The sequence below is a fragment of the Mesocricetus auratus genome, unplaced genomic scaffold (assembly GCF_017639785.1).
Source record: "Mesocricetus auratus isolate SY011 unplaced genomic scaffold, BCM_Maur_2.0 Super-Scaffold_100676, whole genome shotgun sequence".
Taxonomy (NCBI): Eukaryota; Metazoa; Chordata; class Mammalia; order Rodentia; family Cricetidae; genus Mesocricetus; species Mesocricetus auratus.
The window spans coordinates 31052018-31069252 of NW_024429266.1; the positions used below are offsets into that span (position 1 = coordinate 31052018).

General features: G+C 36.7%; 1 protein-coding gene across 2 annotated transcripts in view; it reads left to right on the forward strand.

The window, feature by feature from the left end:
- Rabgap1l (RAB GTPase activating protein 1 like) overlaps window positions 1–17235 on the forward strand; it is a 508921-nt gene that overhangs the window by 132280 nt on the left and 359406 nt on the right. For both annotated transcript variants that reach the window (XM_040737898.1, XM_040737899.1), the window contains exons 12-13: window positions 1803–1896; window positions 8383–8533. In XM_040737898.1, the coding sequence (XP_040593832.1) occupies window positions 1803–1896; window positions 8383–8533 (245 nt within the window). The remainder of the gene's footprint in view (window positions 1–1802; window positions 1897–8382; window positions 8534–17235) is intronic.

Sequence of the window (17235 nt, forward strand, 5' to 3'; positions counted from 1 at the left end):
GGTCCCATCTATTAATTGTTGATCTCAGTGTCTGTGCTGCTGATGTTACATTCAGGAAGGGGTCTCCTGTACCAGTTTGTTCAAGGGTACCTCCCACTTTCTCTTCTAAGAGGTTCAGTGTGGCTGGATTTATGTTGAGGTCTTTGATCTACTTTGATGTAAGTTTCGTGCATGGCAATTGATATGGATTTATCTACAGTCTTCTACATGCCAGCATCCAGTTATGCCAGCACTATTTGTTGATGATGCTTTCTTTTTTCCATTGTATAACTTTAGCTTCTTTGTCAAAAATCAGGTGTTCGTAGGTGTGTGGGCTAATATCAGGGTTTTCAATTCGATTCCATTGGTCTACCTGTCTATTTTTGTGCCAATACCAAGCTGTTTTCAAGACTGTGGCTCTATAATAGTTCTTGAAGTCAGGCATGGTGATGCCTCCAAAACATCCCAATTCTTATCTGTTATTACTTTAACATAGTTAAGCATTTTTCTCTGTGTGCACATGTGTTTTGATTTTTCTGAATTTGTGAATGGCTATGACCAAGTGTTTCAGCCTGCTCAAATAAACCTTTATTAATTACAGCAATGTTTGTTTTATATATCCCAGATGTGAATTATTTATTTATTTATTTATTTATTTATTTATTTATTTATTTTGTTTTTTTACGAGACAGGATTTCTCTGTATTGTTTTGGAGGCTATCGGTCCAGCCCGGCCTCGAACTCACAGAGATCCGCCTGGCTCTGCCTCCCTAGTGCTGGGATTAAAGGCGTGCGCCACCACCGTCTGGCCTAGATGTGAATTATTTTATGTTTGCCTATTGATTGCATTTTGTAGCATCTTAAAAAATTCTGTTCTTCACATAGATCCTTGTATGGGAGCTGTTTACTGATTTGGAACAGCATTGACAAGCCTTGGTACTTGTGCTCTGATAGACAAATTTTTAAATTTATCTTGTATTATTGGAACAGTGCTTTGTTAGCCTTTCTTACCTACTTCTATGACAGATCTGCTTTTATAATTTACATAAATTGTGTCCATTATATTTCCTTTCTCTATCTCATGTACTCTTTCCTATCCATGAGGAAATGTTGGTGGCCATCATGATATATGCACTGTTTTCATTTCCTTGTATGCATCTGGTGGCCAAGTCATGCCATTCTTCTAGTAAACTGTATCCAGAGAGCCTCTGAGCATCTTGTGATGTTTAGGAAGCTGGCTGACTGGCTGCTGAAAGCGAGGATATAATGATATCATTTTCTGCTTCCATCTGCCTGAAGCCATGTCCAAGGAGGTATGGCCACCATTACAAGTTCACTGTCAAGATGCCTACAGGCTGCCTTCTTTTTCTCTGCAGAAACTGTGGGCACTGGGAAGCCCTTTCCAGCCCTGTGTGCCTGTGTGGAGAAGGGACTGCTATTGGATTCGGACTGCCCTCATACCCTTGTCATTTGGGTTTTATTTAGTTCTTTTTACTATATGGGCATCTTATGCTTTTTTCCCAAGTTTTCTTACAAGTGGATAGATGGTAGATGAACTATTTCTATGAAGGAATGAGACCTAAGACTTCTTAGTCTGTCATCTGCTGATATCACAATTAGTTTTAAACTATTATCTTTGGATAAAGCTATTTAATATAGCTGTTTGTAGAGTCTTTCTCTGCAGATGAGAATTTTCATAAAATTGTTTGACAATTTTATCTGGACACTGTATTTACTTTTGGTAGATACATAGCCCTGCCTTATGTTTTATGATTTGGAAGTACTTACATTTTATATAATGCATATTGCTTTTTTTCCCTGTAGAGAGTGATAATGAACTCTCAAGTGGAACAGGCGATGTGTCAAAAGACTGTCCTGAGAAGATCCTCTATTCTTGGGGAGAATTGTTAGGAAGATGGTAAGAATTTATTTTTCTTATTCGAAAATTTACACTTACATCTTTAGCATTAATTTTATACTAATTAAATCTTTCAGTAAGGAAAACTTAAAACTGGAATAATAAAGGCTATCCTAGTATACTTTAAATTATTTATTTAATGTGTGCGTGTGTGTGTGTGTGTGTGTGTGTGTGTGTGTGTGTGTGTATGTATGTATGTGTGTGTGTGAGTGGTGTCCAGAGGACAACTTTGTGGATCCAGTCTTTTTTCTTCTATCTTCATGCCTGTTTCAGGTACCATACTCAGATCTCCAAACTTGCACAGCAAGGGCCTTTACTACCTGAATACACAGGACCTTGACATACTTAATAACATAAAAATTAAAATGTGATTCATAGATACCCTTCATGTTTGTCTGTTTAGATCTTCCCCCAGTGTGGGTTCTATTTAAATTACTTTCAGTTCACCAAACTTTTTTTCTGATTTATTATCTTTTTTAAAAATTTAAATTAGAAACAAGCTTGCTTCACATGTCAATCCCAGCTCCTTCTTCCTCCCCTCTTCTTCCACCTCTCTTCAACCCCCTCATTCCTGCTCCACTCTCCAAGGAGGGTGAGTCCCTTCATGGGGGTCTCCAAAGTCTGCTATCATCCAGGGCAGGGCCTAGGCCCTCCTCCATGTGTCCAGGCTGAGACAGCATCCCTCCACGTGAAATGGGCTCCCAAAATCCATCTGGATGCCAGGGATAGATGCCCATATGTTGCCTGAGGCCCCAAAGAATGCCGAGGCCTCCTCACTAACACCCATGTTCAGGCGATCTGGATCATTCCCATTCTGGTCTCTCAACTATCAGTCTGGTGTCCATGAGCTTCCCCTTGTTCAGGTCATCTGTTTCTGTGGGTTTCACTTTGAAAACTAGATGAAATGAGCAAATTCTGGGAAAACTCCAATGTGCCAGAGTTCACTCAAAATGAAATAACCTGAATGATTTTGTATCATTGAATTAATTTTTGTCATTAAAATATTTGTCTGTTTTTTCTTTTGTTTTTATTTTTGAGAAAGTAGCCAAGCAAACCTAGAATGGTGCCCAGGATAGCATGAATTTCTGATTCTCCTTCCTCCACTTCCCAGGTGCTAGCATTACAGGTGTGTCAGCTTATGTAGTTTATGCAGTACTGGACTTAGATCATTCTCTCTTTTTTTTGGGGGGGTGCTCTCAAGACAGGGTTTCTCTGTGTAACAGTACTGACTGTCCTGGAACTCATTTTGTAGAACAGGCTGACCTCTAACTCATTGAGATCCTCCTTTTTCTGTCTTCCAAGTACTGAGACAAAAGGTGTGTGCCACCACAGCCTGGTTGACATTGTGCATTCTAATCAAGCATTCTCCCAACTGAGCTATATGCTCAACCATACTAAAATTTTTTTTCTTAACAAAGAAAGCTTGAAACCTAATTAGAAAATTGTACCAAATATTAAAAAAGGTGAACTGTTAAGTTTTATACAGACTTTCTCATAATATAGAAGGTAATTATTTTGAATTAATTTTATGACACTAGCATAGTCTGATCACATTACCAAGTTTAAATATTATGACAAAACTGCAGTCAAGTATGGCTTATGAGCATACACTCAGAAATCTCCAACAATAGTAAGAGCATGTCAAATTCAGTTGTTTATAAGCAAAAGGAAAATAAAGCAAAAGGAAAATAAAGTATAATATTGAAGTTTATTCTGGGACATCATGTGTATGAAAATAAATTATGAAGTTGCCATATCATCACCAGAAGAAAAATAATGTAATTATCTTAATATATGCATTAAAACCCCTTGAAAAGCTTATCACTTATTTATGATATAATTCTTAGAAAACTAGGAATCCAGGAAGCTGTCATAACTCTAGTGGGTACCTGTAAGCTGTCTGTAGCTGTTAGCTTTAAGAACAAAATCCTAAGCCTGTGACAGCATAAGCATATCCACTCTGATCATTCTCATTCACTTGGTATAATACTGGGAATATTTTTAGCTATACTTTTTTACTATTTGAAACAATTTTTAACTTCAAATATATTTTAGTCATAGTCTTCCTCTCCCCCGAGTCCTTCCAGATCCTCTCTCTCTCCGTACCCACCCAACTTTAAGTTCTTTTTCAAAAAACAAACAAAACCTAATACAACAAAGCCCCCTAAACCCAAGAAAACAAAATAAAATAAGACACCACCCAAAAAGGAAAGTATAACACCAAACTATAACCAAATATAACCACACACAAAATCTCTGGAGTCCTTTATGTGTTGGTCACCTACTTCTGAACATAAGTTCTGTCCTGGAGTGGTTGACATACCCAGTGTCACTTTATTGGAGAATAGTGATTTTCCTTCAGCCAGAGGTATACATGATATTTCAGTTGTTAACCTTTACTCTAGTTGCTAGGTTTTTATTCATTAATTCATTAAAAGATAATGTTCCATCTCACAGAGTGGGCCTTAAGTCAAATCAGCTATTGGTTGGTTACTCCCATGTTTTCTCATATAACTTTTTTAAAAGGGAAAGGCAAATAAGATTTGAAAGGAAGATATAAAATGTTATCTAATTTTCAGAGATATAATTTTCATTCTTAAGCAAAATTAAAAGGTTACTTAAAATAAGCAAACAAAACCTAACTTTTGTTTTTAATACTTTTTTTGAGACAGAGTCTCACCACATAGCTTTGGCTAGTCTGGAACTTGCCATGTAGATAAGGCTGGCCTAGAACTCAGAGATCTGCCTGTCTCTGCTTCCTGAGTGCTGGGATTAATTCCATGTGCCACCACTCCTGCCCTCATTTTACCGTCTTACAGAATACAAAGTTCATATGTTAACACTAATTCTACCTACCACAGTATAATGTGTTGTCTTCCCGCCAGCCGCTTGGGCACTGCTGCAGTTAGCTGCTTGGGTCCCACTGCTGTCTCAGCCCCCAAATAACACACAGGACACTGTAATAATTATAAGCTGTTGGCCATTTGCTTGGTTTCTTACTGGCTATCTCTGACTTACGTATTTAACCCATAATTGCTAATCTAATTATTTCCATGTGGTCTACTCTTAATGGAGGAAGGGTCTGGGCATGTTACTTCTCCCACGTCCTACATCGTGACTGACTGTGCCTCTGTTTCCCAGAATCCTCCTCGACTCCTAGTCCTACATAATTTGATTCCCTATTGGCCAACAGTGCTTTATTCAATAACTAATAAGATAAGCACAAACACAGAAGGCCTTCCCCCATCACTATAGTAGCAAGGAAAACTCAGAGATGGAAGACACAAGACATATAAAACAAAAATAGCCATGAAACACTTAGGTAGAAATCTAGCAAACCGCTGTCCCTGTGATTTGAAACATTGGAAAACAGCAATGTAAGAACTCATGGAATGAAAAAAAATCAACATTCCTTTCTGTCTGTCTCTCTTTTCTCTGTCGTCTGTCTGTCTCTCCCCCTCTCTTGTCTCTCCTCTCTCTCCCTGCCCTTCCCCTACTCCCTTTCCCAATAAACTTCCCATGTGAGTTCTGCCGAGAGAGAGAGAGAGAGAGAGAGAGAGAGAGAGAGAGAGAGAGAGAGAGAGAGAGAATATCTTTTGATGTCTTTTGGATGTGACAATGGGCTAGGTATGATCTGTGGGATGGAAAGTGAGATCAACAATAACAGTTAGATTTTTATTGTGGATAGATTATTACATAACCACTGAGATTGAGATAATCTTGGAAAACAATCAGAGTTTGAAGGAAGGAAGACTGAGTTCAGACTTAGGTATGACTGATTTTAGGGTGCAGTTGAGCCATAGGTACTCCGAAGGGATGGTAAACAAACAAGACGGTAATAGAATTAGATTACTAGTGAGAAGAGTGGAGAAGCAATCATTGGTGGAGTTTGTGGAGGTGGATAAGAAGGGAGATTTTAATGCTTGATCCCTAGGGAAGCAGTGAAAGGTCAAGTAAATGAGTGGTCAACACTGAAAGGATTTTAAATACCCATTGGACTTAGTGACACTGTAACGTGTCATGGATTACTTGAGTAAAACCTCTCAGGAAGGGACAGAGAGGTCCTGCTGTAATGAATTGAAAAATGCATGTGGGGAGAAGTACATAGTGAGTATAGAGGACTTCTGAAAAGTCACACGTGTGTGCTCAGAGACATCATAGTGACTTCTGAAGAACCCAGTCAAGCATACTTTTACTTGTAGGTATCTTTTTACTTATAGCATATGCTATCTTCAATTACTTTGAATTCCTCTTCTATAACTTTATACACCAAGTGACTCATAATTTACTGTATTTCCTTCAGTTTCAAGGAAATGTACTTAGACTTTTTTGTACTTACACTGTTGCTTTTAATTAGCTTAGTTTTTTTTTTACCTACAGAATCCATAAATTCAACTACTTTCAAACCAAATGCATTTCTGATCCAAAAGTATAATCAGAGTCATACATTGAATTATAAAAAGCATGATTTTATAAATGATCCTAGTTCTCTTATGGAATGTTTTTAAGTAGTCTCAGACTTAGTTGGATAATGAAAAAGAGAGCTTCTAGGAAGTTCCAGGCATCAAATAGTTTATTCACTTCTTCTTCTCAAGCATAATTGGTACTTTTCTATGTGTCATATTTTATGGAATGCATTAAACTTGCTTGCCACAGTTAATTAAAAATAATCTTATTTAAATATATAAAGGTACTTTAAAGAATTAAAGCAAATGTTAATTATATAATTATACAAATAATATGTATGCAAATGTAAATTTATTTATACAAATATAATTAATTAATATTTGTAAAAGAATTTAGCATGGTTATAATTAAAAGTTAAAATTAAAGGAATTTATTAATTTTATTACATACATAAATATATACACTATGTATGTTCATATGTATGTTTAAAAGCAGGTTAAAATATTATGTATCTAAAAATAATACCTGCATACTATTTTGAAAACTATCCTTTGACAGCATAATAATCTTCTTTAATAATGTTAATTCTTTTATGTTCTAAATCTTTCTACTTCATTTTGATTTGAGCTTATCAGTTTTACCAGTTTCCATTCTCGAATTCTCCCAATCCTCTCCCCACAAAAGTTTAGTTGAATGAAAGCAAAATGGTCATAAATGTGAGGATTTACACAAAATTGATATGATAAGTTTACTTTAACTTATTATCTAAGTTTGGAACATTAAGATTTTCTCCAAAGATTATGACAATATGTAGGGAGAAAAACTTTTGAACACATTTTCAGAAAAAGATGACAAACTTTGGGTCTAGGCTGGTGATAGAAGAATGTGCATAATTTGGAGAAGTATGTGGGATACCAATTATGTAAAATAGACATATGGATTCCATGACTTTTCAGTTTTAAAACTTGAAATTACAGTCTGGTATGTTAGTTCAAATTGGGATACATTATAAAGTTCTGGAATTGAATGATTGCATCATGGTCAGCTCTATGATATAGTGAGCAAGGAATGAGAGATATCTGAGCAGAAAAAGAGACTATAGCTCTTAGGTCAGGAAAGAGGTGAAGAATGCATTCATTGGACTCGAACTGTAATTCAATTTCTTGACCAGATGGCTGTTGATCATTATCGCATAGCTACTATGTGATCATTGGCTTTAGACAACAGAGGTTTGCTTTTGCTCTGATTCTAAACAGCCCTTGTGAAAAGGATAAGACTGATAGGCATAAGCTGTCCCTCTAGCAAGATGTAGTTGTGTAAATTTTGGTGTTTGTAGGAAAGACTAAAAGACCTCATTTTAGGGAGTATTTGTAGTTCAAATAGGCCATCAAGACAAATCTAGAACTGACAGCAATGAGGAACTCCTCTTGGTATAAGGGTCACCTTGTGTATTTTAAATCTAGATGGTCTTTTGTACTTAAGTTTAAACTGAAATAGAGTGTTTCAAATTAAGTGAACAAGACATGCCACTTACCAGGCAATCCTTGGGTCAAGATGTAGGGACTGTAAGAAACTAAAGTTTGCATATTTCATTCCTATAATATAGGACCTACTTTTTGCATTTGGCCCAGCTCAGTCTGACTATAAAGAAGTGAGTACTGTCAAGGGTTGACAGCCTTATGATTCACTTTCAGCATCTCAACTCATTCTTTGGCAACAGACTCAAGTGACTGTACAGCAGTCCCGGGATTTAAGTGGTTATTTTTTATGTTTCAATATTTGGATATAAACAAAAAATTAATACATATATTGCTACATAGTCATAGAAAACTTAAAAATATAAATGATAGGGTGAAAAAACCCTTTGTCTAAAGATGGAATATATATCTCATCAAAATATAGGGTGAAATAAGCAAAAAAATGGTTAAAGATATCACTGTGTACTCTTTTTGTTTAGTTCTCCTAGTCAGTTTTCTTTTGACCAGCCTTATATTTTTACATGAACTAATAAATATTCTTTCTATAACAACAGCAGTTCAGGGCATGGATTGTGAATGGTTTATTTTCTTTTTTCCTCAGGCACAATAACCTTGGTGCCCGACCAAAAGGGCTATCCACTTTGGTAAAGAGTGGTGTTCCTGAGGCATTAAGGGCAGAAGTATGGCAGTTATTAGCAGGATGCCATGACAACCAGGCAATGCTGGATAGATACCGAATTCTTATCACAAAGGTAGGAAAATCTGTAAATAATGTTTCCATGAAGAAACATCAAATCATGTTTTTCAAAGCTCTAATAAGTCATCAGAACCTTGAACGTCTTTAAAAATATATCAGTGGTATGCTATTAGTATTTTATTCTGTTCTGAACACTTGCAGGATAGTGGTAAAGAGTACTTCTATAGTTTTGAACACTTTCTTTTTTTCTTATTTTTTTTATTTAACTTTTTACACATGTCAGTCTCAATTCCCTCTACCTCCCCTCTTTCCCCCAACCCCCCAATCCTCCCAACCCCCCATCCCACTCCATTTCCCCCTCCACTCCCCAGAATGAGCAAGGGCTTCCATGAGGGATTTTCCGAGTCTGTCATATCATCCCGGACAGGGCCTAGGCCCTCCCCCATGTGTCCAGGCTGAGAGAACATCCCTTCATGTGGAATGGGCTCCCAGAGTCCATTTGTACGCCAGGAATAAATACTGCTCTACTCTCCAAGGTTCCACAGATTGCCGAGGCCTCTTCTCTGACACCCAGGTTGGGTCGGGGTGGGGGTGGGGTGGGGAGTGTCTGGATCAGTCCCTTGCTGGCCTCTCAGTCATTAGTCTGGGGTCCATGTGTTCCACCTTGTTTAGGTCAGCTGCCTCTGTGGGTTTCTCCAGCCTGATCTTGATTCTTTTATACCTTGGTTTCAATTTAAAATTCTGATGAAGAAACTTGAAGTAATAAAATTGATGCTATAAAGGATTTGCTAATAAACTTGCTTAGGAAATAATAAGTTACACAAAGTTGAATTTAACTAAAAGAGAGCTTCCTCCAATATGCTTGTAAGATAAATAGTGTACCAAACCAAGCTTGGAAGCTGTAAGGATGAAAACTTCTTATCATAATTGAAGTTTAAGCTTGTGGAGAAAGTTTCTGTTGATGGTTGTTCACCCAGACTGACCTCTAGATAAGGCTCCATTCCTGTAACAAAAGGAGACAGCCCTGATTTACATTGAACCATTAGGCCCATCTCCCAAATGCAGGGTCAGTCACACATATCATTAAGTCCTTGTCTTCTATTAAATCCCGTGTACTTTTATCAGGAAAAGCATAATTTTGTCAGATGGGCAAGATAAACCAAGGTGGCAACTATTGGAAGAGAAGTGTACACTGGTGTACTTAAGAAATAATGATGGCAATACCTTTGCTGTGTAAATCATCCATCTGCCTAAATGGTTAGACTTGTGGTTTCCTGCTGTGTTCAAAGTGTTACCTGGGGCCACGACTTGAAAGAGATTTAAGGATGGCAGCCTGTGTAGAATGCATACGTCTAAGGTTTATATAAATTATTAAATTGTTAAAATCTTCTACTTGTTGTCACGCTTGATTTGTAGTTGGTATCATAATTTTTATATAAGTTAGCCAAATGGGATAGCGTGCCCTTTGTCTCAAGTCTAGCCAACTTACTATCCCCCCCCCCAAATATAACATTAGACATAGATTAGAAACTTTGTGACAAGGTGGCAAATGACAAGTAAATCAAAGAAGGTATGGTTAGAAAATAGGCATTTCAAAGTGTATTTATTGAAGGATCTAAGTTATTTGATCATTGGAAGCATGCAAAGGGCAAAAATGGTCATCTGGCTTGTAGCCTCCCATTAGTTGGTCCAGAAAAATTTGGGAAAAAAGAAAACAACACAGCAACAAAAAACAGTACCTTAAAAAAAAATGGTTCTACAGAATGCAGGCACATGATTGAGAATGACACGCCCAGGAGCAAAACGAAAGCTTTACCTGTAATGCAGTTCTCTGCCACCATGTGGCGTTCACCTCCCTCCAGTCTTCACTGCAGAAAGGAACTCACAGCCAGAACTGCAAGGGAAATGGAGTTCTTCTGCTTCCAAATACCTTTCATACATTATATTCAATAAGATTTTTTTCTACTTTGTCTCTTGATTTGAAAATTTCTATGCAAGCTGTAGTATTCAAAAATCACCATTTTATCATACTGTAGACATATATTATCAGGATATCATAAGTAATATTGTGGTACAATATCTTTTATCCATTTCAAAGTTTGAAATCTTAAAAAGTATGATTTTAAAATGTTCTCATTGGAAGAAAGGGTGTGGCTGTACCTACTACTCCATGAAATGTCATCAGAAGTACATAGTGTGCTACTTATGCACAAGCATCTAGTATTATATCACTGTGTATAGACATGTATGATCAACAAAAGTTTTTGTGAGAATAAACTTCTAATATGTGTATGTGAATCTTTTATTGTGCATTAGTGCTACTATACTAAGATGTTATGGATAGTTCACAAAGTACAGACATTTAGACTTGTAAAGAATGAATCTGATAATGTTTGCTTCAAATATACTACAAAGTATTGTTCAATACTAAATATGGGTCTTTTAACTTTTGTAATTTTTCTACAGAGATAACTGCCATATAACATAAAATTTGTCATTTAAGGATAAATGGTTTAGTAGCTTTTATTATAGTCACTATGTTGACTAAGTTTCAGTAGTTCATAATTTCTGAATAATTCTGAGATTGTTAGGATGAAAGCCTGGACTCTCATATCCCTAATAACATAGGCTCAGCCACCCATCCTCAATGGGCCAAGTAGTAAGTGTAAAGAAGGTAGTAAGTGTAAAGAAGAGAAAAAAAGATAAATTCAATGTGACTACACTGGAGAAGGAACAAAGAAGTTCATTGACTCCCCAGAGTCTGTCTTCAGGGTCTTGACATGAAATTTGGGTTCAAACAGAGAAGCCAAGTTAAACCAAGCAATCTGTCAAGGTGTTGTTTTTGCCCATTAGTGACCCACCATTCTCTCAGCTCTTTGTTCTTGTAAGGTGATCTTACGTAAGTTGTTAGAGCTATATGAAATCTCTTTCTGGGAGAGCTCACTTTCTCAGGAAGAGTTTTCTCTCTGGCTTACATCAGTGTCCCAGTTTTTTTTCTTTCTCCCAGCTCCTGGGAAAATTCCAATGTATGTCTCTTTAGAATAACTTCATGGTGGCCAGGAAGACTACAAGATCATTCTATTCTTCCCCAAATAAACAACATACCTGTTAGGAGTATCTCTCTTCTCTGAAAACCACTTATCTATATTCTATAGCTATAGACTTCCTCATTCTATTTTTCTATGCAATTCTATATGGGGAATCATTAGTATGGGTCATTAATATGTTTTAGCATATTATAAAACGATTTGAAAATTTGTTTCTAAGTCAATTTTAATGGTTTTCATTTTTATTGTATCTGAAAAAGACCTGTAGAACCAAGTAAAATATATCATTCTTTTCAGCCCCCACAATCAAGTGTGTTGCTGAATTTAAGCTAGGATTTCCCCTATGCTAGTCATGTCTCTCCCTCCCTCCCTCCCTCTCCCTCTCTCTCCCTCTCCCTCTCCCTCTCCTTCTCCCTCTCCCTCTCCCTCTCCCCCCCTCTCTCTCATTCTTTGTTCTTTCTTTCTCTTAGGGGTATCTGGGTAATGAATGAGTTTACTATTCATCTATATTTTTTAGTATGCTTTTTAAATGATATATTTGTTTTTATTTTTTTCTGTGCATTGTTGCATTGCCTGTGTATATGTCTGTGTGAGAGCATTGGATTCCTTGGAACTGGAGTTTCAAATAGTTGTGAGCTGCCATGTTGGTACTGGGAATTGAACCCAGGTCCTCTGAAAGAGCAGTTAGTTAAGAAATAACTGACCCATCTCTTCAGCCCCTTTAAGTATTTTTATGGATGAATCAGAAGTTGCTGTATTTTTATTCCACAATCTCTGTAACTTTCTATACAAGTTTTAAATGTACAATTTCTCATTTCAGGTTACTAAGTGTGGAGATGTAAGAAGTTTTGTGGTGTGTGTGTGTGTGTGTGTGTGCGTGCGTGCGTGTTTGTGTGTGTAGGGCTGTATATGTGTGATTTCAGGAGAGCATTTCCCTGTGTGATGTGCTGAGGTCATAAATTGACATTAGGAATCTATCTGTTGTTCTCCACCTTATTTTTTGATACATGGTCTCTCACTGTACTGGCAAGTTTTGTGTCAACTTGACACAGGCTAGAGTCATCAGAGAGAAGGGAGCTTCAGTTGAGAAAATGTTTCCATAAGATCCAGCTATAGACAAGACTGTAGGACATTTTCTTGATTGGAGGGCCCAGCCCATTATGGGTGGTGCCATCCATGGGCTAGTGGTCCTGAGCTCTACAAAACAATAATCTGAGCAAGCTCTTAAGCAGTGTTCCTCCATGGCTTCTGCATCTGCTCCTGTCTCAAAATTTCTGCCCTGTTTGAGCTCCTGTCTTGACATCCTTCAATGATGAGCAGTGATATGGAAAAGTAAACTAAATAAGCCCTTTCCTTCCCATCTTGCTTTTTGGTCATGGTGTTTCATTATAGGAATGATAATCCTAACTAAGATACTCACCAAACATGGAGCTTGCCAATTTGGTTAGACCTGCTATCCAGACGCTTCTAATCTCCATCCCCTGTCCTGAGATCACAGACACACACGGTTAGTCTCAGCCTTTTACATGGACACTGTGGATCCAAGCTCAAGTACTTATGCTCATTCAGTGATCTAACTCCCTAGGCCAAAAGGTTTTATAATAATGCACACATACACATAGTTTCCAGTTACCAAGGCATGTAGTAATGTTTATACTACCAAGTGTTTCAAAATAGACTTTATGATTTTCTTTCCAATGCATTTGCTTCATCATTAATTGCTATAACAGCAAGTCTTTTTAAAGGAACAGAGCAACTGTTTATTTCTTTAAAATATTTAGTGTCTTTCAAAAACTATCTTCTTATGCCTCTCAGCCATTTTATGAGGGCTAAATGAAAACTAAGTAACATGTACATCTTACTCTAACACATGAAACTGTAAAACATCTATTCTGATAATAAACACATGAGAATTATAGTTATGTCAGTATGAGGTATGCAGATTCCACAAGGTCAGGTTCCACAAGGCAATCTATAGCCATCATAACAGAAGCCCATTAAGACTTCAGTCCCAAGTCACAGCAAGCATAAATATAACTATGATCTTTTTGTTATTTTATAAAAACAAATGGAACATTAGGCATTTTAAAATATAAGCCAGTAAATCATATGACATGAACTACATAGACTGCTAATCTTTCTGAAAAATAATTTATTTTTATTAATTTTAAATAAAACAAATTTATTTTTATCTTTTAAATGATTTATTTTCATGATTTTTAATTAAGTCAACATGTATATGCCTGTATGTGGCTATGTGCATATGAACGCAGGTGCCTGTATAGGCCGGATGTCATTGGATCCTCTGGAGTTGGGATTATAGGCAGTTGTGAATCACTTTGTATGGCTCTGGTCTTTTGGAGGATTAGAATGCTATTTTTAACTACTGAACCATCTTGTCTGTCCCCCCAGTTTGTCTTTTATTTATTTATTTATTTTTTATTTTTTATTTTTTGGTTTTTCGAGACAGGGTTTCTCTGTAGCTTTGGAGGCTGTCCTGGAACTCACTCTGTAGACCAGGCTGGCCTCGAACTCACAGAGATCCACCTGCCTCTGCCTCCCGAGTGCTGGGATTAAAGGCGTGCGCCACCAACGCCTGGCTTTGGTGGTTTTTTTTTTTTCAGTTTGTCTTTTAATAAAGAAGAAAGGTAGAGTAGATACTGTGTGGATTACTGCTTTGCTTAATGCTGCATGTTATTAGCAGCAGTATTTGAAGCCTGTTAGAAAATATTTTATTAAAAATATGATATTTTTGACTTATTGTATAATGATAAATATTTACTAGTTGCTATTTGAATGACTGGCAATGTATAATTAATCACATAATATTGTCATATTTCATTTAGAAATATATGATGTTGTTTTAATGTTATTCCAGTTATAAAAAGTACACTTTTCCAAAAGCATGTTTTTTATACAAAGTATATAGAAATCTGTTGCTCTTAGTTCAACTTTCAAGTCATAACACTTGTGAAAGGAAGTATAATAGTATATTTGATTTTATTGTCTTCTGCATCATGGCTCAGGATAATCAAAAGATGGATAATGACACATTTCTAAAAATAAATGCCTTGTTTTTCTATGCTGGAAGTAGAAATGAGACAGTAAGTTCTTGTAGCCAAGAGTGTATTTATGTATTTTGGTGGTGAATGCATCTGAACTTAGCACCACTCATCTAGAAGAACAAACACCCAGAGGGTTTCATAAGAAGTGCTACATGTTTGGTGTCATGATTCAGTATGTTAGTCTCTTATTTTGGTCCAGTTAAATTTTCCTCTCTATTAAGGGAATGATGAGATTTCTATGGTTGACTAATCAGATAATTCTGTCTGAACAGAATTTCTTCATAGAAACCCTCAGAGACTATAGACTGCATAGGAAAGAAGGGGTATAATGAAGATAAGACATGGCTTTTAAGAAAAAGTGCCTGTCATTTAATTCTGTAGAATTAGAATTTAAAGACACAGATTGTATTTGGAGGTAGTCCCATGAGGAATAGCTTTTTTTTTTTTTTTTTTTTTTTTTTTTGGTTTTACGAGACAGGGTTTCTCTGTATTGTTTTGGAGGCTGTTGATCCAGCCTGGCCGCGAACTCACAAAGATCCGCCTGCCTCTGCCCCCCTAGTGCTGGGATTAAAGGCATGCGCCACCAACGCCCGGCATAGGGATAGCATTCTTTTTAGGTGTGCTTTTGTGAAACCACCATACATTAAAGCATATTATCAGCTGTTTTACCAAACACTTGCTTCTAGTTGCTCTATAACCTTCCAAATTATATGCCTTAAAGTAGTTTTGTTTTGTGATGCTGTTGTTTCAGAAAATGAGGCAAAGATAGTGTGCTTTTAGTTCCTTTCCTGGCAAAGGGAGTAATCAAAAAACCAGGGCCTTGTACATATTGAACAAGAACGTTACCATTGAGCCATACCTATAGTCTCTAATTTCTCAATGTGTACTTCTCCAGCAGATAGAAAGGATCTGGGGTTACAGTATGAATAAACATGTTTTGCTGGTTTTTATAATTTATCTAAGAAGGAACATGATTTTGGGGGGTGTTGATAATAATTGACTATTTTCAACTGTTTTAAAAAAGTACTGAACTAGATTCAAATGAGGATGAGAAAGATTGGTTATTGTAGATCATTTATAGACCAATTTCCTTGTGGAGTCTAAGACCAAGATATCAGTTCAGAATAGCTGGTAGGTTCACATTCATGGAGAATTATGTTGCATTCATGTAGCCCCAGTAGGAGTTCAGGCTATAGGAAGAGTGTAAGTAGCTTCACTTGAGGATAATATACTCATGAAGGTGTGAGAAATGAGGTCCATATTTCCAACTCTGTTACTTGTGACTCTGAGTGATTTCCCTAACTATTCTATCTCAATTCCCTCACTTGTAAAATGGGCTTAATATTTGATATTTTACATGATTGTTAGGATTCAGTTAAATAATGCATAAACAGCCGCTAGTGCAGGCCTTGGTGAGGACCCATGAATCATAGGGAATAAGGAAAATTATAAAGCAATATGCAATTAATGTTAACTAAGAAACATAGAAAAGAAATACACAGGAAATACAGAGATTTCTGTGAATTCATATGAGCTTTGCTTAGTTGATTAACAGGGCCTCGTTCTCCTGATGTACTCTGTCCCCTCTGGCTCTTACATTCTAGTGCTTTCCTATGCCCTCTTCAGTGACTCTCACAGCTTAAGCAATTTGATCTTTCTTTTTCTTCAAACAAGATCAGTCACTGAAGCCCTGACTGGTCTGTAACTAGTTATGTAGGCCAGACTGAACCAATTAAGTTGAAAACTAAAAAAGGTATAGGGCATTAATAATTTCTTTTATTTAAAATAAAATTTTGAAATTATAATAGTATCACTTGCCTCTTTTCTTCATCCAACCCTTCTTATTCATGGTCTCTCTCATGGCCTCTTTTTAATTACTGCCACACACACTCTCCTAAATACGTAAATACAACATGCTCAATAATACAATGTTACCTGTGGGTATATGATCCAATACTAATTGGATAACCAATTGGGGGACTTTTTGTTCTTCTCTGAGGAAGACCATTTCTCTCACCCAGCATTTCCCATACGGGTTTATCTGTTGTCTGTTAGAGTAGGCTTGAATTTCCTTAGTGGTCAAATGTAATTTCCAGCCCTGGGCTGAGGGTAGCACTGTCTCTGAGAGATCCCCTGAAGATTTTACCACCTGTGTCTGGTTCTTCAGAACCTCATTATTGTTACGACTTTTGTTATTGCTACTTAACTAGCATTATTCATAATTTTTGAGGTGATCTCAGAGAATGTCTATTCTTTGCCCCCATAGAAACCAGCAAATAGAATCCAAAGCTTCTGAAATGAAGACGAAGTTTTAATTACTGGCATGAGGAGCCATTGAGTAGTAGCCATGTTTTCACGTAGTCAGAGCCATTTGTTATTGTGGAGGCTGTGTATATTTTAGGGCAATTTGAATGTTATGTCTTATTGCAGAATTGTATGTTCAGTTTCTGTAAGTATATGACATATATGTTACAGTTGATAATATCCACTAATTATTTCCTATGTAACATAGCAAATACTAGGTTGTGGGTTCCAGCTTTTGTAAAAGTGACCAAATATGTAGCATTCATAGCTTGTGATTCATTAAAATCACAGCATGTCTAACCAATAATCTTTCAAAAATGACAGTCATTAGCTTTTCTCCA